The sequence below is a fragment of the Artemia sp. Qi Xiang Cuo genome, chromosome 21 (genome assembly GCF_049724085.1).
Source record: "Artemia sp. Qi Xiang Cuo chromosome 21, ASM4972408v1, whole genome shotgun sequence".
In the NCBI taxonomy this organism is placed as follows: Eukaryota; Metazoa; Arthropoda; class Branchiopoda; order Anostraca; family Artemiidae; genus Artemia; species Artemia sp. Qi Xiang Cuo.
In genome coordinates, this window is record NC_142814.1 from 3,432,927 (window position 1) to 3,456,007 (window position 23,081).

At 36.9% G+C, this 23,081-nt stretch overlaps 2 protein-coding genes across 2 annotated transcripts in view; both read right to left on the minus strand.

Annotated features, from left to right (window-relative positions):
• Positions 1–23,081, minus strand: part of LOC148939157 (uncharacterized) — a 459,905-nt gene that overhangs the window by 152,339 nt on the left and 284,485 nt on the right. The gene's annotated exons all lie outside the window — the stretch shown is intronic.
• The window catches only part of LOC148939161 (uncharacterized), a 105,841-nt gene that overhangs the window by 77,891 nt on the left and 4,869 nt on the right, over positions 1–23,081 (minus strand). The window contains exons 2-4 of the mRNA XM_089106756.1: positions 18,809–19,138; positions 14,396–14,810; positions 6,392–6,475 (exon numbers count right to left, since the gene is read on the minus strand). Coding sequence (XP_088962882.1) covers positions 6,392–6,475; positions 14,396–14,810; positions 18,809–19,138 — 829 coding nt within the window. The remainder of the gene's footprint in view (positions 1–6,391; positions 6,476–14,395; positions 14,811–18,808; positions 19,139–23,081) is intronic.

The window sequence follows — 23,081 nt, forward strand, 5'->3', positions numbered from 1 at the left end:
TGGGGTTCAGAGTCTATGCCCATATATGGTGTGCTGTCAGTATTCTATGCCCATATTTGGTGTGCTGTCACGATCAATAGGGGCCATTCTACTCCTTTTTAAGTGAACAAAAAAATGGAGGGCAATTAGGCCCCCTCCCCCGCTCATTTTTTTCCCAAAGTCACCCGATCAAAATTTTTAGATAGCCATTTTGTTCAGCATGGTCGAAAATATGACAACTATGTCTTTTAGGATGACTTAATCCCCCAAAGTCCCCGGGGGGAGGACTGAAAGTTATGAACTTTACCCAATGTTTACATATAGTATTGGTTATTGGGAAGTATACAGACGTTTTCAGGGGGGATTTTTTCTGGTAGTGAGGGGGGGTCTGGGGTTATGTGGGAGGATCTTTCCATTAAGGAAGTTTTCATGGCGAAAGGAACATTGCTATGTAGGGGGTGCCGGATTTCCCAGCAATATTTAAAAAAAGATCAGAAATTATATATATAAAAAAACAAGTTTTTCAACTGAAAGTAAGGAGCAACGTCAAACTTAAAACGACAGAAAACATTACGAATATCATTGGGTTCACACCCTAGTCAATACCTCGCTCTTTAAGCCAAAGATTTCTTAGTACTTTCATAAGAGCTATTTTTTCTAATTAACAGCCTTTGTGATTAAGGGGCCATTTTTAAGGAATTGGAACAAAATTCGAACTTTAGCTTAAAGAGCAAGGTAATGACTAGGGGGCGAACCCTCTAATATACGTATTAAAAATATATGAATATAGAAGTTCGTTACGTAAGTAAATTCGTAAGTTACGTATATTTATTACTAATAAAAACGTTCGTAAATGAAATTAAACAAGTTTCGAGAAAGCCATTTAACCAAATAAAAGTAAAATTAATATTCAAATGTTGTTTTAATTATTCATGTACGGTTAGCCAAGATCAAAACCTGTATTAATTCAAAAACGTTCAAAAATTAAATGAAAAAAAACAAGTTTTTTTTAACTGAAAGTAAGGAACGACGTTAAAACTTGAAACGAACAGAAATTATTCTCAACGCCTCGCTCTTTACGTTAAAGTTTGACTTTCTCATAACTCTTTCTTTTTAATGAAAAACTTTAGCGTAAAGAGTGAGGTGTTGAGGAGGGGACAGCCCCTTTCATATACGGAATAATTTCTGTTTGTTTTAAGTTTTAACGTCGTTCCTTACTTTCAGTTAAAAAAACTTATTTTTTTTATTTAATTATACAAAGAATTCAAGAAAAATTAATCTGAAATATATCCTATAGTACCTTCAATCGCACGTGGAACAGTTTAAGAGGATAATATTTTGCTTGCAACTTCTCATACTACTCTGCCATCTTATCCTAGCCGCGTGGTTAGCATGCTAAACTTGAAATCCTTTTTCCGTGAGGGCAGGGGATCAGGTCTTGTTGTCGATGGTTATTCGGTTTGGAACAAGGGTCAGTTGCTTAACTCTGTAAGTTTAGTCAGAGTAGACCCAGCACTAAATGGCTGCCTGGAGGAATTCGGGAAGGTAAAGAGGTAGGGTGTACAAAAGCACAGGATGGCTGGTCCCAAGCCGTCCTGACTGAAGAACCATGAAACGGAGACCAGCTCTGCCGGTTGGGACTGTAAAGTCCAATACCCGATTTTCTAGTAATTGTTTGCTACAGAAATCGAGGCGCTTAAACGTGTTCCAGCAATGAAATATTTAAAGTATCAAAGAGAGCGAAAATGAAATCTGCATGTTGAATTCGTTATATGGGAATATATGCAACCAAATATATCTTAAGAACTTAAGAAAAATCAGAAATTCAATTTGAATGACAGTCCCCCCTCCCAGAGCCCTCTGGGCAAGGGCTGTAAGTTAAGCCCTGGGGGCATATAAATTTTACATAGAAAGGATGGCCGTATAAACTTCGGAAGGGAACCATCGCATTGGCAATCAGAAGTTCAATTGCCCTTTTTAAGATTCAGAATTATCAGAGGGTGGATCCCCCCCCCCCCACCTTGTATTTTCTCGAAATGCACCTGATATAAATTTTAAGATGGCCATTTGTGGTCGTAGAAAATTCCAAAAAGGCTCATTCAATTGGATATTGAAAGGGCTAGTGCCCTTTTAAATGGTCAAAAGTGATTGCAGGGCAACAAGCCCCCTCCCCCACGCCCGTCAATTCCCAAAACACATCTAATCGAAATTTTGGGATAGCCCTTTTGTTCAACGTAGTTGAAAGGTTGAAAACTATGTCTTTGAGGATGACCCCCCCCCTCCTAGGCCCTCGGTGCAAGGGTTGTAAGTAATGCCCCAAGGGAATATAACGTTTTTAAAGAAAAGGGTGATCGCAAAAGCTCCAGAATGGGGTCATTTGATTGGAAATCAGATGTTCCAGTGTCCTTCTGTGAGTCAAAGTGATCGGGGGCAGCCCCACCCTCCGCACTTAATATTTTTCACATGCGCATTTGATAGAAATTTTGAGATAACCATTTGTACAAAAAACTCAGCTATCGAGCCTTTGCTAATAACATGCCTTTGGTAATGTTGTTATCCCTATATTCTATATCAAGAAGTAAAAAAAAATGTAGTCATCCAAAAACCCCAGTGGAAATAGTGCAAAGATCATATAATAAGGTCATTTGGGTTGACAGAATCCCCCAGTGTCTGGGGGTAAAGGTTGTAAGTTATGCTCCAGGGGCATATAAGGTTTTTACGGAAGGGGTGGTTGTGTGAAATTGATTGGAAATGTATAGTTCTAGTTTCCTTTTAAGACTCAAAAACGATGGAGAGCAACTAGCCCCCCCTCCTTCCCTGACATCTTCTTTCCCCAAACGTATTCAATTGAAATTGTGAGATAGCAATTGTGTTACCAATAGTTCAAAAATCGTATAACAATGTCTTTGGGGGGGACACAATCCCCCAGTACCCATGGGCAGGGGTTGTAAGTTATGCCCCAAGGCATTTAAGGTTTTTATGGAACTGTTGGTCGTATAAACTTGGGATCGGATGGAGCTCATTTGCTTGGAAGTCGGTAGTTTTAGTGTCCTTTTTAAGCGCCAAAAGTGAATGGAGGACAATCAGCCCCCCCCCAAGCCTATCATTTCCCAAAACATATCCGATCAAAATTTTAAGGGAGCCATTTTGTTCAGCATTGCTTAAAGGTCCAGTAATAATGTCTTTGAAGATGTCAACCTCCCAGCAGTCCTCAAAACAAGGGCTATAAGTTAGGCAATTCGTTCATTAAAACCCTTGGGGGATTGTCCTCCTCAAAAACATATTTTCTATCTGGAAATCAACTACGCATAACAAAATGGCTATCTGAAAATTTTAATTGGATGTGTTTGGGGGAATGATGGGCGTGGGGAAGTTAGTTGCCCTCCAATCACTTTCGAACATTAAAAAAGGTACTAGCCCTTCGAATTTCCAATCGAATGAGCCTGTTTTGAAGTTTCTACGACATCGTCTTCTATAAAATCCTTATATGCCCCCAGGGCATAACTTAAGTTCCTTGCCCTGAGGGTTGTGGGGGAGTGTCCGCCTCAAAAACATATCTTCTATCTGGAAATAAACTACGCTGAAAAAATGGCTACCTCAAAATTTTGATTGGATGTGTTTGGGGAAATGATGGGCTTGGGGGGGGGGGGGAGGGCTAGTCGCCCTCCTATAACTTTCAACTACTAAAAAGGGCACTAGCCCTATGAATTACCAATAGAATGAGCCTTTTTTGAAGTTTCTACGACAACGCCTTCTGTAAAAACCTTATATGCCCCCAGGGTATAACTTAAAACCCTTGCCCTGAGGGTTGTAGGGGAGTGTGCTCCTCAAAAACATATTTTCTATCTGAAAATCGACTACACTGAACAAAATAGTTATCTCAAAATTTTGATTGGATGTATTTGGGGGAATGGTGGGCGTGGGGGCTAGTTGCCCTCCAATCACTTTCGACTATTAAAAAGGGGACTAGCCCTTCGAATTTCCAATCGAATGAGCCTGTTTTGAAGTTTCTACGACAACGGCTTCTATAAAGACCTTATATGCCCCCAGGGCATAACTTAAAACCCTTGCCCTGAGGGTTGTGGGGGAGTGCTCTCCTCAAAAACATATTTTCTATTTGGAAATCAACTACACTGAAAAAAATGGCTATCTCAAAATTTTCATTGGAGGTGTTTGGGGGAATGATGGGCGTTGGGGGGGGGGGGGGGGTAGTTGCCCTCCGATCACTTTCAACTATTAAAAAGGACACTAGAACTCTCAATTTCTAATCGAATGAGCCCTTTTTGAAGTATCTACGACAACTCCTTCGATACGAAGTGCCCGGCTGAAGAAAAAAAAAACACATTGTGCCCACATCGTTCTTTACTTAGGCAGCGCTAGCGCGCTGCGTATGATGACCTAGGCATAAAACAGGTAGTTCGAGAAGCAATTGAAATCAGACTTAAGACTAATAATAATATTTCCTTAAATAGGAACTTGGGGGAATATAAACTAAATGCTTTATACAAAAATTTAATTAAAAATGATCTTACAAAATATTTTAAAAAACCAATTGACTTTAACACAGAACCGGTCACAAAAGACCTTTAAGGCTAGCTGCCAAAAAGGCTGGATTAGCAATAAGAATGTGTTTTTAAATTTTTTTACTTTCATTTCAATGAGTCGCCTTGTTTTACCTCACTTTTTCATCAGTCCTGGTTGAATTTCGCTGAAGTAAAGACGCTTGGACTGTGTTGAAAACTTTGCATTTTAGTTTTACTTGTTGCATGTTGCTGTGAGTCTTTCTTTCTTCTTTCTTCTTTTTTTCACTTTCAGTCTTTCTTCTTTTATATATTTTGTCTTGCTGAGGACGACCCTTGGACATAGGGCCGAAATATTCATTCAAATTATCTCCGCTGTCTTATGACAAGAATTCCCTATTGTTCCTCTTGTTTTTGTTGTTTGTGATGGAAAGGCAGTAGGATCTTCATCGCTATCTTAGGCCAAAGATATTTGTTACTTTTACAGGGACGTATCCAGGATTCGTATTTCGAGGTGGGGGTATTTTTTTTTGGGGGGGGGGGGTAAAAAACTTTAAAAACCTATCGAAAAAATTTTGTATGCATTTTGTTACTTTTGTACAGGTTGAACAATCATTTCGGGGGGGGGGGAGGGTCAAAGCCCATAACCCCCCTGGATATGGCCTTGTACCTTTACAGCTTTTTTTTACAACGCTTAGGAATTGGGGCATAGGAAATATGGACTTTTGCTTATACATATTTTTTTCATTTTTTTTTGCTTATACGCGGGAACAACACGAGGAACCACGGGAAAATTACAAATTAAGAGGAATTGTAAAAATTCGGGACTTCAACTAATCAAAAAAGGACAGAAGGACAAAGCGGCAAATTCTGGGTTTTTAAAAGTTTGCATATCTGAAATCTTAATTTTCGGGGAAAGCGGGGGGAGAAAAATTCAAATTCCCTTAAACATGGTATTTCATTTACCTAGACAGTAATAAATATCTGAATAGTCCAGTATTTTGTGAGTTTCTGATTCTGTGTGATTATTTTAACAGTATACTTGGTGCTAATAAATAGTAAGCCCCTTAATTCATTATAAATTACTCCTGGACCCTCCTGAAATCAGGGATTTTTTTCAGAAGTTGAAACACGTCAGGGAAGATCACGAGATACAAGTCTGTTGGTTGTTTCGTTTACGCCATGCGTTCGGTCTGATTTTTCTTTGGATATTTTATGTTCACGAATATGGAAAGGTCTACCACGGGAATTAAGACGAAAACCTAGTCTTGCTTCATTCGAATTAAATTTAAAAAAAAAAACATCTGAGTAAGAAGCCTTAATAATAGCAAATAATTTAATATAATTTTTATGATTAAAATTAAATAAAAATCGAAAAAAAAGTTTATAATGTTAATTTAATAATTTTATTTTTGCAATAAAATTATAAGCTTTATCAGATCTTGTATTATCCCGTTGAATTTGAAATTTAAGTTAAGTTCTATTATTGGTATTTGTAAAATATGGAGGTTATTTGAGTTCATGCTGGTAGGCATAGGGAGGCCCACGATTAAGTGATATATTTAACAGTGTGATATAATGTTTCCTCAGCAGGATTGAACTAGAGGGCCAATTATTATGGATTATGGCCCAGAATTTGTTTGTTAAATGTATTTGTGAGTATTTTTAATTTAAGTGTAAAGCATTAATAAACCGATCTGAAGATATGAGTTTGAAGAAACGCATACAAGAAGTAAATTATATGAAAGACTTAGCGAATTACGAAATATTCGATAAATTTGGAATTTCAGGGGGAAGGCGCAGTTTCCCTTTCCTCGGTGGATTCCTGTTTGACAATGCAAGAGGTATTCTTTTAAACTATTCTCTATTCAAATGTTTGAATGTACTATTACCTGCAGAGTAGATCATTCCGTCAAAGGAGCCATTGAAATTCACTCGGATTTTCATGAAATCATCTTGGCATTGTGCTTCCAAATCTGAAAAAAAGAGTATACAAATTAGTATTCTTTTACTATTTTCTCACGAAGAAAGCCCATAAATTTACGTTCTACCCGTTAGGGCTATAGTCAAACTGTGACATTTGCTCCCAATGTCAAAGATACAAGATCAGTGGTTAATTTTCGCCGTTATTTTCGTTGCAAAACCAGTCTTAGTGTGAATTATGGAGTTAATTGAACCGTTCAAGTAAGCTAAAGACCCATAATTGAAGCTGACATAGACTTTTTTTACAATCTATTGGGACTATAACGCAACTATTAAAATTCAAAAGCTATAAGCTCATATAGATGCAGGTTAAGAACCTCTTATTGTTGTTGTTTTTTTTGTTGTAATTTGTTCTGATTATTTTTTACCCATTTCTAGAATTTTGCTCAAAATGATTAAAACTAAATTTTTTATAATTTGGCTACTTTAGTTAATTAATTAGTTTTATAATCCATCAAAAATACAAGGCATGGTGATGGAGCATAACAAAAAAAAAAAGAAAATGAAAAAAAGCAAACACGAAAAAAAGAAAATGAAAAAAAGCAAAAAAAGCAAAAAGAAAATACAAAAACAGGAGGAGGTGTTAAAGTTTGCTTACTGACCAATGATGATGGAATATTAAAATATATTATATTTTTTTTTCTTTTGGGTGTTTATTTTAGCGTATTCAAATTAGAGTAGTCTTCCACAACCCTCTTAATAAGTGTTTCTTTATTTTTATGTTTTTTTTGTGTTTTTTTTTGTTGTTGTTGTTAACCAATTAAATTTTCGTTTTTATTATATATATGACGTGATGTATTGTTTTATTTATGGATATGTTCGACTATTTATATACTCAACTTTGCGAGCTCTGCTCTCCGTTGGGGTTAATGTTTTTTTTTGCTGTTTTAAGTGAAACAAATAAAATAGTTGAAACGGTGAAGTTAAACCTAAGTAAATATTTCAGCATTATGCCAAATAACAGTCTTTAACGAAACGGATTTTTTTTTAAATATAGCACTACACTTTAGAGTCCAAAACGGTGGTGCTGATATCCGTTTGTAGGCCCTTTAAGCAGAAAGGACCATAGGGGTTGGGGACGAACTGTTCTGTGCTTTCGTAAAACCATCCTCCTTACCTTCCCCTGGTTTCTCCAGGCACCCATTTGCAGTTGGGTCGACTCTGGCTAAGCTTACTGAGTCAAGCCGCTCCCAAACCATCTTCCCAAACCAAATAATATCTCCCTTTATTTAAAGAGCTCCGTGGGCTCCTTGATAACTATATTAATTAAACAACTTTCCCCTTATGCCATTTTTTTATTTATTTTCGAGGGTTAGGGCCTAGGGGAATTTTTCCTGGCGCTTGTCCTCGGTTAGAGCAACCATTGGTAGTGTATAGCAAAGAAGTAGTTTTTGTTCTTTTGGCTTCGTATTTTTGGGTCTTGGGGCTAGAGAGAGAGAGAGAGAGAGAGAGAGAGAGAGAGAGAGAGAGAGAGAGAGAGAGAGAGGGAGAGAGAGAGATAGAGAGAGAGAGAGATACTAACAGGCTCCGGCAACTCAAAAGGCGTTATGGGACCAGCTGTTTGCATTAAGGGATTTTTTTTTCCAACTATCAAAACAATTAACACTCCGTAAGAGAGAAAGAGAGAGAGAGAGAGAGAGAGAGAGAGAGAGAGAGAGAGAGAGAGAGAGAGAGAGAGAGAGAGAGAGAGAGAGAGAGAGATGGGGGGAGGAGATGATGGAGATGAATCGAAGAAATTTTTGGAGTCTTAATTGAAATAAATTTTCTTTCTATAAGCTAGGTGACATAAACGGGGGGGGGGGACTTCTCATAGAGAAAGTAATAATTATCCCTCAAGAAACCTGCGGTATTGTGGGTGAATGAAACCTTAGAAAAGGAGAAGGAAGATCTTCACAAAGCCCGTGTTATGCTTTTATGCTCTGCAATATGTTTATTCCGATGAACGCCAATGAGTATATCCGATGAAGTTCAAGAAACTATGCTATTAATAGACATACATATCCAGTAAGCTTTGAAAGCTCATCAAAATTTCGTTACATTTTACAGAAAGATTGATGCACATTGTCTTGGGTAATGCGATTTTTCACTAACAGGGAATTTCTTTTCAAAAGAAAATTCCATATTTAGGGGTACTGCGCGTGTGAAGGAATTTTTTCGGGGGAGGGTGGGGATATAATAAAAAATCAAATTTTATATAATAATTAGAATAAAACTGTTCAGAAATCAGGGAAAATGGAGGGTTTCGGATTGAGAAGACCCCCCTCGGTGCGAACATTCCCGGTGGGAATCTAACATCTATGCATTTGTATTTCCCTATCGTACTGACTTCGCATAGTAAAAAAACTAAAAATTCTTGCATTCTGTGAGATTCAGTGAGATCTGCTTCAAGCATGGCTTTCGGCGCTGTACTAGATAAATTTCATGACATAAACATTTCAGTAGCAAATATAGTACAAAAAGGACCCTAATATCTGTTTTACAATTCATACTGACGCCTAATTGTACATCACTGCTTTTGAAAACATTCACAATACCCTTTGTTTGTGGACCGTTCGCAGGTTATTTTCTCTAGAATTAATGACGCTTTCATGCAGTCAACAAAAGTAATGAAGTAAATTGATAGATGAGTTCTTTGTGCAATGGTTCCTGTTTCATTACCTCCAATTTTATGAGAGTCAACAGTGTTGCGTTAACTAAGTTAAGAGCGGTTTGATGATCTTCCCATGAGCACCCACCCTTAAGACACTTTCACATTAACGCATCAGTGCGATACGTTGCTTCAGCGGTGCGATCGAGTTGCGCTTGTCTTGCTCAGAAGTATCACAACTACGCAACTACGAACAACTACGAAGTATCACAAGAAGTATTCATACTGGACACGTTGCGTATATTTAGGTCTTTTCTGTTAAATTTCCAATAATTTAAGTTTATTTTTATCGCTTCAACAAGACAGTTTGGTGTTTCTCACATCCCAGTGAAAAATATATTAAGTACCGTTGACTATGTGAAACGCCTTTAGCTAAGAGTAAATTATAAATTGAAATATAAATTTATTTTGGAATTGGGCATAACAGTCATGCTTTTGCTGAGTTTCTTGTTTGCCATATCCCAGATCGACCCCCCTCCATGCGTTGTCGGTAAGATTTAATGTAAGCTAAAATCTAGCCCTGCAGTCTAGATTTTACTTATTTATGTTAGCATTGAACTAATACCCGGTTTCCCGTTCCGAATGCCTATTGGTTTGGAGGAAGAGAAAGGCGTGGTTTGTTCTAATCATTTGTATCTACTAAGAAAGGAAAGAAACGTCTGGTGAATTCTCTCCTAATTGTAATAAATATAGAAAAAAAAATTCAACTGAAAATAAGGAGCAACATTAAAACTTAAAAAGAACAGAAATCATTTCGTATATGAGGGGTTTCGCCCCCTAGTCAATACCTCGCTTTTTACGCTCAAGTTCGAATTTTGTTCCAATTCTATAAAAATGACCCTGAATCACAAAGGCCGTTTGATTAGAATAAATAGCTCATTTGAAAGCACTTTAATAATAAATAAAACTTTATAATAAATAAAGTTTAATAATAAATAATAAAAATAATACTAATTTTTTAAAATAATAAATACACTTTATTTATTAATAAATAATAAATACACTTTAATAATAAATAATAAAAAAAAACTTTAGCGTAAGACTAACAAAACCGGGGCGAGACGCCTCATATACATAATAATTTCTGTTTGTTTTAAGTTGTAATGTTGCTCCTTACTTTCAGTTGAAAAAAATATTTTATTTTTATTTTTGATCGTTTTTTACATAATGCTGGGAAATCCGGTGCCCCTTTCATAGAAATGTCCCTTCCCCCATGAAAACTACCTCCATGGAAAGAATCCTCCCGCGTAACCCCTCCACCCAACAGAAACCAATACTTCCCAATAACCAATACTATATGTAAAGAATGGAAAATTTTCATAACTTGCAGCCCTTCCCCCGGGGACTGTCGGGGATTAAGTCATCCTCTAAGACATAGCTATTAGATTTTTCAACTATGCTGAAAAAAATGACTATCTCAAAATTGTGATCGGCGGATTTTTAGAAAAAATGAGCGTGAGAGGGGGCCTAGTTACCCTCCCATTTTTATTGTCAATTAGAAAGGGCCCTATAACTTTTAATATCCGTTCGAACGAGCCCCCTCTCAATATTTTAGGACCACCGGGTCGATACGATCACCCCTGGGGAAAAAACAAATAAACACGCATCCGTGATCCTTCTTCTGGCAAAAAAATACAAAATTTCACATTTTTGTAGATAGGAGCTTTAAACCTTTACAGTAGGGTTCTCTGATACGCTGAATCTGAAGATGTGATTTTCATTAAAATTCCATGAATTTAGGGGGTGTTTCTCCCTTTTTCGAAAATAAGGTAAATTTTCTCAGGCTCGTAACTTTTTATGGGTAAGACTAAACTTGATGAAACTTAAATATTTGAAATCAGCATAAAAATTGAGTTCTTTTGATGTATCTATTGGTATCAAAATTCCGTTTTTAGAGTTTCGGTTACTATTGAGCCGGGTCGTTTCTTACTTACAGTTCGGTACCACGAACTGTTTCATTATGCACGAGTTAAGACAAGGTGACATCTCCCTTCGTACTTATTGCACAAGCTTTCAAACATGCAAACTCCTTATAGCCCCTAGTGCTACCACTCAAGACTAGACTTCAAAGTACTCTTATATCAGTGGCAGAATGATTAGGGTACAGGGTAATTTACCCTCTATCCCAATGTTTAGATTTGAGCAGTTTTTACTTTGATTTATGCAAATCTTGTAGCCACCAAGGGGTGACCCTTCCAGTCAGCAAAAATTCTGCTTAGACACAAAGTGAGGATCAGTCACATCGTTCTTGCATTGCCTTGGCAAAGAGCCATGTGACTTCAATAAATTTGTTTTTCTCTCTGATTACTTTGTATGGAAGACGTGATTGCAAAAACTTGAAAGGGAGCTCATTCGATCGGAAGTCTAATGCTCCAACGACCTTTTTAAGGGCTCAAAGTGATTGAAGAGGAACCAACCTGCATGCTATTTTTGGCCCCTGCACAGTCCTCCCTCCCCCATCCCACAATGGTATCGGATCAAAAATCTGAAGATAATTTTTTTTTTTGAACCCCCGTAGCAACAGGGGGCAATGACCCTAAATTCTGTATGTTGTCCAATTTTTACCTAAAAGTTTTACTTTAAAATTTAAAACTGCCTAAAAGTTTTCACACTATTAGCCTCTGTGAAACCTGCCCCCCCCCCCCTGAGTGTATTCCCCGTGTTATCGTTAGGTAAATCGAAAGACAGTATATGTACTTAGGTTATCAAAATGGCGCATCAGCAATGTCTCCAGGGCGGCTTAGAGACTTATTTGAAAAGTTCAGACTAAAGGGAGTGAAGGGAGGCAATGGATTTAATTTTTTTTTACTTAGGTGGAGGGATGACGGAATAAAAAAAAAATCTTCTTCGATCAACCTAAAAGTTTGTGTACAATACGCCCCCTGCCTAACTTTAAAGCTATCCACGGTAAAACAGAAGATACTTATGTGTGCCCAGGCTATCAAAATAGTGCATATGCAATACCTGGGGAACAATTTGAGGGATTAAGATGAAACTTTTGGGGAGTATTGGGGGAGCTTATTGCACCTCGAAATTTGACTTGAAGCATGGTTCGGAAGGGGGGGATTGAAATTGGCACGTCTCCGATTGGCCTAAAAGTGTCCGTATTATTAGACCGTATAGGACTGTGTAGGTTTTTATACGGTTAAGTAGCGAGATAAATCAAAAGATGTTTTGTATCCCTAGGCTATCAAAATTCCATATCTTTCACGGCAAGTAGACTGGACCAAGGGGACCTTAATATGGGGAATAGATTTCTTGACATTTTCGAAGAAACTCACAGCATAAATCCATATTTAATCAAACAGTTCGTGGTAATGAATTGCAAGTAAGGAGTGACCCGGCTCAATAGTAACCGAAACTCTAAAAACGGAATTTTGATACCAATAGACATATCAAAACAATTGGCTTATTATGCTGATTTTAAATATATAAGTTTCATTAAATTTAATTTTACCCATTAATGGCTACAAGCCTGAGAAAAGTTGTATTTTTTTCGAAAAAAGGGGGAAATTCCCACTTTTCTTATAGAATCTCAATGAAAATCACACCATCAGATTCAGCGTATCAGAAAACCCTACTGTAGAGGTTTCAAACTCTGCAAAAATGTGGCATTTTGTATTTTTTGTCAGAAGAAGGATTAGGTATGCGTGTTTATTTATATTTTTTTCAGGGGTGATCGTATCGATCCAGTGGTCCTAGAATATCGTAAGAGGACTCTTTCGAACGGAAATTAAAAGTTCTAGTGCCCTTTTTAAGTGACCAAAAAGATTGGAGGGCAACGAGGCCCCCTCCCCACACTTTTCCCCCTCAAAATTACCCTTTTTCTGAGGGGGCTGCTATCCCTTCAACTTTCTGCTCCTAATTCTAAACTTGGATTCTCTCAAGGTAATTCATAAGGATGGTATGAAGTACCTAAAATATTTATGACAGATATAAATTAAAAATAAAATATTTACAGATTTTTATAAGCATTTAACACTAAATATTTAAGTACTTTTCATGTATATTAAAATATCTAAATAATTTTCAAATATTTAATTAATTTTCTGTTTAATTTTAAAATATTTAGTTAATTTTCTAATATACATAAAATTGCTTCAAGATGCACATAAACTTCAAACGAGAGTGGTATCAAAATTATGTCTAAGACTGTCATATAATATATAAAGGTAATTTATTTCTGTTTTTTTTTAATTAAAAAAAATGTCAGACACTTAAAGAGTATGGGAAATTTTGTGTTGTAGTGTTTCAGTAAAATTCTTTTTTTGTTGCTTGATAATAGTGTTAAATTTATTGGTTTTAACAGTCATTCAATGCCTTACCCAGTATTTTTTTCGGTGGGGGTTTTACTAAAAAAAAAAAAATTTTGGCGGGGTTTTAAAAACAAAAAAATCTCGAAAAATGCATACAAAATTTGTTTATATCGATTTTTGTTATGTTTTTGCGAGTCAGACAAAAATTTCGTTTCAAACACCCCTACCCCCTCCCCTCTGGGTAAGGCCTTGCATGCATTAAATTCTGCAAAAATATATAATATGTATTGTTATAATAAAACAAGAATTGTTCACCACAACAACTGTCCTCCACGACCACATTTGACATGGAATTCTTTGAACTAAGGTAAAATATTATGTAAACTTCAACAACGTTATCCTATGGATTTAATATAACCAAACTTATGGTATAAATTATCGAGTTCAAAATCTAAACTTCTTACAAGGAAAGGGCATAGAATTTTTTTGTATGGAGGTGTAATGAGGAGGAGAAATCCAAGATTTTTCTTGGGGGGAGTATGGTCTCGAAGGCCTTTCCTACATACTTGCTTACTTCTTATATTTGTTTTTGCTTAAGTGAAACTGGTTTCTTACTATTTAAACTATTAGATAGATGTTGGACGACTGATCTGGCACTTACACAATAATTCTTTGGGGGGTTGGGGGGGAGAGCGATAGCAAAAATGATTTAATAATTTGATTAACAACTTCCATAGAATTGAAAACAAAGAATTAAAGGGGGGTTCCAGGCTCGAAGCTACTCCTCCCTCTCCCTCGGTGTACGTCCATATGGCCGACATCCTCAATTTTTCCAAATAATTTACTATACTTTTTTAAAGTTTCTGGTTACTTGTCTGACTTGTGTTTTAATCGAATTATTACTAGGATGTGTGTAGGGGTGGGTGGCCTCAGAAGATGCTTGGGGGGGGGGGGCACTAGGTGGATATGATCTACGGCGTCAATATTAAAGACAATTGTAGTATACTTACGATTAACTCTTGACATATTGTTTCTCCTAACTCCATTTCTTTCATTTTCCCATCGATGACCGGATTTACCCCACGAATAATTCTCTTGATGAACAATAGCTTGGTGATCTTCACTTGAGCTACCCGTTTGATGATCCCCCAACGATTTGATAGGAAACCGATGCTGATTAGCCAGAGCGAAGTTGGGTATAGTTTTTTCTGTCGTCGATGTTGTTGGATTAGCTTTCACCGGCACCGGTGGTCGATTTATCTTCGGTTTCTGGGGAAACTCATATTTTTTAGAGTCTATTTGCAGTTGTTCTGATGGCGACCGAGCAGGTATTGGCTTTGGTACTTCGTTTTTTATGTTATAGTGACGAATGGAAGATGGGTCATCATCGAAACGATATCGAAGCAGCGGCGAATCATTTTGCACCTTAAAAAGTAAGGGAAGGGTTTACAAAAATATTTAATATCATATGTATGTACAGCTTGGTTGCCAGGATGCCAAGAACCTGTTTAAACTTAAATTGTGCCTTTTGGAAGTTAATTTTGTTTTTGTAATAATTAAGTAATTAGACTAGGTAGAAATAATTAAGAAACAATACACAAGCGGAAGACAGAAGACAGACACAAGCGGAAGTCTAGTGACTGTCTTCAACAAGTGTCTATTACCTTCTTAGTGGCTTCGCCCCTCCTCGTTGCCGCCATTTTTGGAGGGGTAATGACGATAATGTAGCCACGTAGCTCAATCTCATTAGCAGCTGGAGGAAGTATGTAGAATTGGTTACTTGAGAAAATGCATGGCTCGGTGCTCTGAATTCATTTGGAGCGGTCTCCCTCAAGGATAATCCCAATCAAAGCCAAACACATATTACTTAAAATGAGGGGTGAGAAGATCTTATAATCTTAAGAGGGAGCAAGGAAAAGGACTAGTGGCACATATTAGGAGTATGAAGTTATTATTTCACGAGACTTCCAAAACTGATTACGTGAGAAAAGGATTGGCGCGCCTTTCATTGGAACGGTCTCCCTCAAGGGTAGATTCTGAGGGGTCAAAAGGTTTCTAAATCTGAGCATGGAACAGCGCAAAGAACTAGGATCATAAGGATCTTATTGAGTACTCTCAGCACACAAACTAAATTATAAAGAAGAACGAATTAAGCAATATTATTATAAATCTCATTTTGGTTTTTCCCACTAATATAAAGACGTATGTCAAAACTAAAGAAAGAAAATGACCTCACAAAATTGACATGGGGCTTCAATCTGATGGATAGAAGACTAAAGATAGCCATAGAGGAAAGAATACGAGGATTAAAGCGTTGGCTGGTGCATTGCTGGTACATTTTACGGTAAGCGGATTTTCTTATAACTAGAAATAGAAAATTACCCAGAGTTCCATTTTCAAAGCTGAATTCGATTTCTGAATTGTTTGCCATTAACGTCAGGCCCGTTACTGAGTAAGGTTTTTTTCTTTCACATAGGACAGAAAAAAGTGAAAGCTGTATTCAGATATTTTAAAAATTCGTCCGTATGCGGGTCAATTTTTGAACAAAACAAAGAAATGAATATAAAGACGGCAAACGGGTCTATGGCCAGTAAATGAAAACGAAGAGAAAAAAAAATCAAACGAATATTTCGCCCGTATACAACACGGCGTCTTCAGCATAGAAAAAAAACTAGAAACTAAAACTAAAAGAATATAACCAGAAATTTGGTAAGGCAACTTACCAAATTTCCCAAACTTACCAAACATACCAAACTTGCCAAACTTACCCCAACTTACCAAATACCACAATCGATGATTATATAGGTTACATTCATCCTCAGAAATTCCGAATACCATCCCTAACACAATTAGAGTGATAAAGATAAGGCCCATTCTTTTGCACTAAGATCTTACATCTAAGATCTTACATCTTTCTTTGCCGAGGATTTAGAAGATGCAGCTAGACGGCATAATAGTAAAATATTGTACTGGCACGTTAAAAAATTGAGAGGTAGTAGTCAATCCGGACTTGTCCCAGTTAAAGATAGGAATGGGTTGGCAATTAGCGATAAGGAAAAAGCTAAAGCGAGATGGGCCGAACATTTTGAAAACTTGCTTAACCGAGATAGAGTTGCAGGAAAAAATATAGAGGAAAATGAAAAAGTTGGTGATACCTTGGATGTAAAGGAAGATTTGTTTTGTGAGGAGGAATTAGCAGCAGTACTAAAAGGATTAAAGAATAATAATGCTCCAGGTGCTGATAGGGTAGTAAATGAGTTTCTTAAATATGGTGGCTCTGAGGTTAGAAATAAGTTATTGAAGATTATGAATATGATTTTTGAAAAAGGGGAAGTACCTAACGATTTTAGGAAAACCTTAATTAAGCCACTTTATAAGAAAGGTGATAAAAGTGAGTGTGGTAATTATCGAGGCATTAGTCTGGTCTCTGTAGGTAGCAAATTGCTTAGTAATATGATACTTTTTAGACTGAGAGATGCCGTAAACAAAGTTTTAAGAGAAGAGCAGTGCAGTTTTAGAAAAGGTAGAGGATGTGTTGACTAAATTTTCACTCTTAGGCTAATAATTGAGAAGTGCCTAAGTTTTCGAACACCTTTGGTCCTCAGTTTTATAGATTATGAGCAAGCTTCGATTCTGTTGATAGAGGAGCTTTAGTAAAGGTTTTATCCTTGTCTGGTATACCAGACAAATACATTACAGTGATTAGTGCTATGTACGAGAATAACACTGCTGCGGTTAAGGTAGAAAATGAGGTTTGCAGCTGGTTTTGTATTAAATAAGGAGTTAAGCAGGGTTGTTTTCTATCCCCCTTTACACGGGACATTTTGATATACTTCATTTTAAGGAGCAAAGGAAAGGCAATGGGAAATCACGGAATCAAATGGGGAAGAAAATTTCTCTTGAACTTAGATTATACTGATGCTTTAAGTATCCTAGAGTAATGTGTGAGCAAAATGAATGAAGTTTTAGAGGTTTTGCGAGTTCAGGGTGCTAGAATTGGTTTCAAAATTAATGTTAGGAAGACTAAGTCACTAAGGCTAGGAATAAGAGAAGATGAAAAGGTGATGTTGGGTAATGAAAAGATCGATCGGGTGGGCAGCTTCACTTACCTTGGTAGTATTATTAGTATAGATGTTGAGAGCTGTGAAGATGTTAAAAATAGAATTGCCAAGGCTCAGGGTGTTTTTTCACAGTTAAAAAAAGTCTGGAAGAATAGGAAGATAAGTCTGCAAACCAAGATTAGAATCTTAGAAGCTACAGCAATGACAGTGGTCAAATATGGCTCTGAAACATGGACGCTCCGAAAAGCGGATGAAGATTTGCTAGATGTTTTCCAGAGAAATTGCTTAAGGATTGTTCTGGGTACCCGGCTGACTGACCGTATTTCCAACAATAGGCTATACGAAAAATGGGGTTCAATACCGCTCTTTAGGTCTATAATGAAAGAAAGGTTGAGGTGGTTAGGGCATGTTGTGCGGATGAAGGATGACAGATTGCCGAAGATTGTACTTTACGGCCAACCGTTTAGGGCTAAACGTAAAGCAGGTCGTCCACGTCTGGGGTGGGAGGAGGTCATAAAGAAAGATTTAAAGGAAATGGGAACTTCGTTGGCGGGTGTAAAAAGGGAGGCTTTGAATAGATTGGGGTGGAGGAGGAGCGTGCGTAGCTGTGTTGGCCTCTGGCGGCTTGGTGCTGCGATGAGTTGTTAGTAGTAGTAGTAATTTCGAGAAAAATAGCAAAAACTACTAGTGTTTTAAGGACACGGACATTACACTTATTGTCTGTAGGAAGCAATGTTCCAAGCTCTTTTGAGTGGGTTTCAACGATAAAAACCAGAAAAAAGATTAATAGTAATATGTATATTGTTTTTATTACTGACACAGAGAAAAATCCAGTTAATCTTCAATCCCACCCAAAAAATCTTAAATTGCGTTGAATTTCTGGGCACTTCTTATTCAAACTTTCAAATCAAATTTTGGATTTTCAATAAGTCCCCCCGAGACTTTTTATTAGTGTTCCCAAAATAACTGGGTCAGACTGAGCTGGCATCATCGATTTAAAAACAAGAACACGTACCCGTCAATTCTGAGAAAAAATAAAACGAGAAAAAAGTTATTTAAGAAAAGATATTTTAGATTCTTTGACATTAAATAGACAAAAATGGCTTATCCCGATTTTTTTTAATTTTTCGCATTTGTATAAACATACTCGTATCAGAAACATTATTTTGTTTCAACTTTGTTCACCAAAATAACAACAGACGGGCAATCTTACAAAAAAAAAACAAACTGTGGCTCGTTTATATACTTTAAAAAACAAGTTCCATTCTATGGGTTAAGCAATCCTGCTACAATTAATGGCCTTTCTCATACTAACCCAGTTTTCTTAATTTATACCTTGTCATAATTGTGTCTCATACTTACATCTGTTAAATTTGTCAGAAGTGTCGTCACCTCTTTTTTCGGACGGGTTTGATTTCTTAATACTGTTGTGTTGCTCTTTTGTTCCTCTTTGTTTATTGTCGTGTTGCTGTTTCGTTGCTCCTTTTTTACTGCAGTATTGCTTTTCATTTCAGTCAGTTTCTGCGTTGTAATTTCTGCTTTAGTAGGCAGAGAATTTGCGGTCTTCGGTACGGCTTCTGTTGTGGATTGAACGGTGGCTGCTTTAGAATAAGTTTCTACAGCTGAATCCTCAAACAAGGCAGTGACATCTTCAAACGTTTCCGTTGCCTCTAAAATATCGTGAGAATTGAGCTGCAATTTAAATGCTTACATTATTAAGTTATTCATTATGTGTAGTTTGCAACAAAAATAAGTAATGGAAAGTTCAAGTGTTTCGTTAAAATTCTTCAAAACTTTTGAGTTCAATTTCTACTAAATTTCTCAGGGTTGAATGCTACCCCTATTGCCAAGGTCAGGCACGTGCAGGAGCGTCGTATGGGGTGACAGGGGGACAGTTCCCCCCCCCCGCCCATAATGTGGGGAAAAAATATTATGCATCCCATGTCCTTTGACTATCCAGATATGGACCCCTCTTGCCCCCCCCCCCCCCGAAACAAAAATGCTGGAGATTAGCCCCTGGGCACGTGCGTAGGGCTTTTGTTGTCGAAAAATGCCCATTCAGGTATCTTTATTAAAACAAAACTGAACAAAACAATAAATTCAGCCCCTCCTAAATTTTCGCAAATTGACGCCACCGATTTTTAGCTGTCTGTTTATGCCCAAAATTAATTTATTTCTAAAGGCTAAATTTTTGCCAGGTTGGCTAAGAAGCTGAACTGATTGTTCAATCCCCCCCCCGTCGTTCTACCTTGAACCGAAAATAGACAATAAAAAGTTGTATTTTTAAAAAATTAGACAATAAACAAAATTTAAAGATAATCGAGTTTTAAGAACTGACATTCTATTTTCGGTTTAGCCTACCATAAAGTATGAGGGAAGGGAATCAACACATTAAGAAGGCACTTAACCAGCCTGGCCAATTTTTTCCTCCCTCCCGAAAAATTCAAGTATATGCTATTTCACCTTTTCTTTGCAGTGAGGCAGTGTGAGATTTATAAGTGTTTCTGTTGGGGACAAAAACGGCGGAACAGTGTACCTTGTTTATGCCCAAAATATCCTTGATCTTCGCAAATATTTTGTGAGGTTTTGAATTTTAATGGGAATCAGAAACCCCCCCCCCCCACCATCTTTCGAATGGTCCTACCTTATGCACGCATCAGGAAATATCAGGCAGGTAGAATAGAACAGGATGGAATAATGGCCTCAGTTGAGGAGTTTGCCAGGAATTCTGGCTAAACTTTTTCATGCTTAAAAAAATTTTAATATGCACCATTTCAACTGTTCTTTGGTGTTTGGCTGGGTAAGAGCCAAGAGGCTTTCTGTTGAAACTAAAACCGTAGGGCAATCTACCTTGTTTACATCAAAAGTAGATTATTTTGGTAATTTTTTTCCAGCCTATGAACCATAATGGGAATCACTCCCTCCCCCTTTTTCCTCTCCAAGTAGTCCTACTTTATGCACGCATCGTTGAATATAAGGTAGGTAGAAAAACAGGATGGAATAACAACCTGACATAAGAAAGTTTGACAAGTATTCTTCAAGGTCATCTTCCAGCTACATCTTGAGTTGGCTTTTTACTACTTTGAATTTGAAACTCTTCCCTTGGAAACTTACCTTTGCAATTATCCTTTATCTTTGTAAAAGAATAAAGTATATAGGCAATGTCAAGGCCGTATCCAGGATTCTCGTTGGGGGGGGGGGGGTTACAAAAACAACTTTACAAAACTCATCAAAAATTTCTTTATTTCCAATTTAAACAAAAATTTTACTAGTCGGACAGAAATTTCGGCTACGGGGGTGGGGGGGGGGGTCAAACCTGGAGTTTTTCAATCCTCTTCATTTACATTGGGGTTCTTTTTGTAATGTTAAAGGAGCAATCTAACATGGCGGCAAATTAAAAAAAAAGTTCCTAGTCTGAAATTAGGTCTATAGCATATTAAATCTCAGACGTCTTTTATAATAGACAAAACGGTCAAAGATCACCCATAAATCCGGGCAATTAGCAGTTCAATGACACGGAAACTATTCTTTTGTTCATCCTTTCGCAGCACATTTCCTGTAGAAATTACCAGTGTTCATAGTAAGTATTTTATTTTCATAAATGTATGTATATGCCCACAGTAAATATACCTTAATGTTCTCAAAGGAAACTTTGGTTCGATCCCGCCTTATAGGGATAAGGTCTCGACCTTCACTAATAGGTGGGATCATATATACTGAGCGAAGGTCGAGTTGGCTAGTTGGAAGTTTTACAAATCGAAAATTATACTTCGCCTGAGATTTTTTTTGGCCATCCATCTTGGTCAAAACACAATGCAGGTCGTCTCCGAATACCGGAAAGAGGTCATAAGAAGGATTTAAAGGAAACTAGAATTTCCCGGGAGGAGTTAAAGAGTGAAGTGTTAAGTAGATTGGGGTGTGTGCAGTTATGTTGGCCAAAGGTGGCTTGATCTTGCAGTGGGCTGTAAGTAGTAGAAGTAGTATGGGTAACGAAAAGCTGAAAAAAAACATTATTCTTCAATGAAAAAAACACTTGAGCATCAATAGCAGGATTGAGGGGGATAACTACTCCCCTTTAGGACACTTTTGACTTGTTTTAATAACTACTAACATTCCTCTTTTATGTACTGAGGACAAAAATTGTGTATCCTTTTAAGCAGGTGTAAAGACTCCTAATAACCTATTTTAAATAATTAATCACCGGGTGATGATTGGATTTGAATCAAAAACTTGATAACATGTGCAAAATTTCAAGGGTAAGTGAGGAATTTACTGAACAAAGTGAATATAATATGATAAAAGAGAACATTTCGGCTACATCACTAATAGCTACCAAAATATAATGTACAAACAAAAACAAAGAAAGCAATAAGAAACTTTCGATAAATTTTTTTGTAAAAAAAAATTCAAGAAAAAAAAGAAACAAAAGTTAGAGAATTTTTCTTATAAAAATTGATAAATTTGAAGGGGCTTGAGGTCAAGCCCCGCAGCGGAAATCATAAATATTTCCTAATTCACAGGCTGTTCTTGTTCAAATTATAAATAAAGTTTCTTTTTATCCCACCCTTGACATAATCCCTGCGTATCCCCCTGCTTCTACCATTGTACACCTTTAATGATGTAGATACAAATTGTGTGCCATCAAAACGGAAAAAGGAAATTTGAATGCCGAAGTGAAAATATTACAGGTAAGAAAATTAAGGCTTACCGATCCACGAAAATGGATCCAAGAAAGTGAAAAACAATAAACGAAAAACTCATCGACTATATAAAAGAATCTATATTGAGAAATGCTTAACGTGTGATGTTTTACGTTTGAAGGCTTTATAACGTCAAAATGTGTGGACTACAATCCCTAAGGCTATTGTCAAGCATTAATTTAACTTCATTTTTTTTTTTAAAGAATGAACCAGGGACGTACGCAGGAAGCTTTTTTTTGAGGTTGGCAATAACGGATATTATTTTGTTTGATAATTTGTATAAGAATTTCCCATTAAATCAATAAATCTTACGGTTTTTTGGGGAAAGGGAGGGCGTGACCCAACCAAATGGTCCCCCAACAAATCCACTTGTTGGCTATTTCATTGCTAAAATACATCCAAAAAGACTCAAGATCCAGAAACTTGAGAAAACTTATGATTTCCAGGGGGACATGGCCCCAATCAAATAGCCCCCCCCCCCTCCCCCGAAAAAAATGTCCACTTATTGGGTATCTAATGGCTAGAGAAGACACAAAAAGACTTTTCAATAGATGAGACCCACTCTCGAACCAAAAGCCTGGAGGAAGACACGATTGACAACAAAATGAAACGTAATTGCGCAAACATTTTTTCTGAGGAAGGGCTAAATTTTTTCTGAAATTTTTCAGAAATTTCATTCTGAAATTTTTTCTGAATTTTCAGAAAATTCAGAAATCAGAAATTTTTCTGAGGAAGGGCTAAAGGTTTGAAAAAAGACCTTTTCTGCCAGAAAAAAACACTGTTTCCGAGTGAGGATGAGAGGGGGTAATTTATACGGTCAATTTTTGATAAACTAGGCAATTAGATGCGTAGTTAGAAAAAAATCATCGCAACAGATAATTAATTATTATTTTACAATCAAGTTGTATAGGATTGGTTACTGTAACATCCTTAGA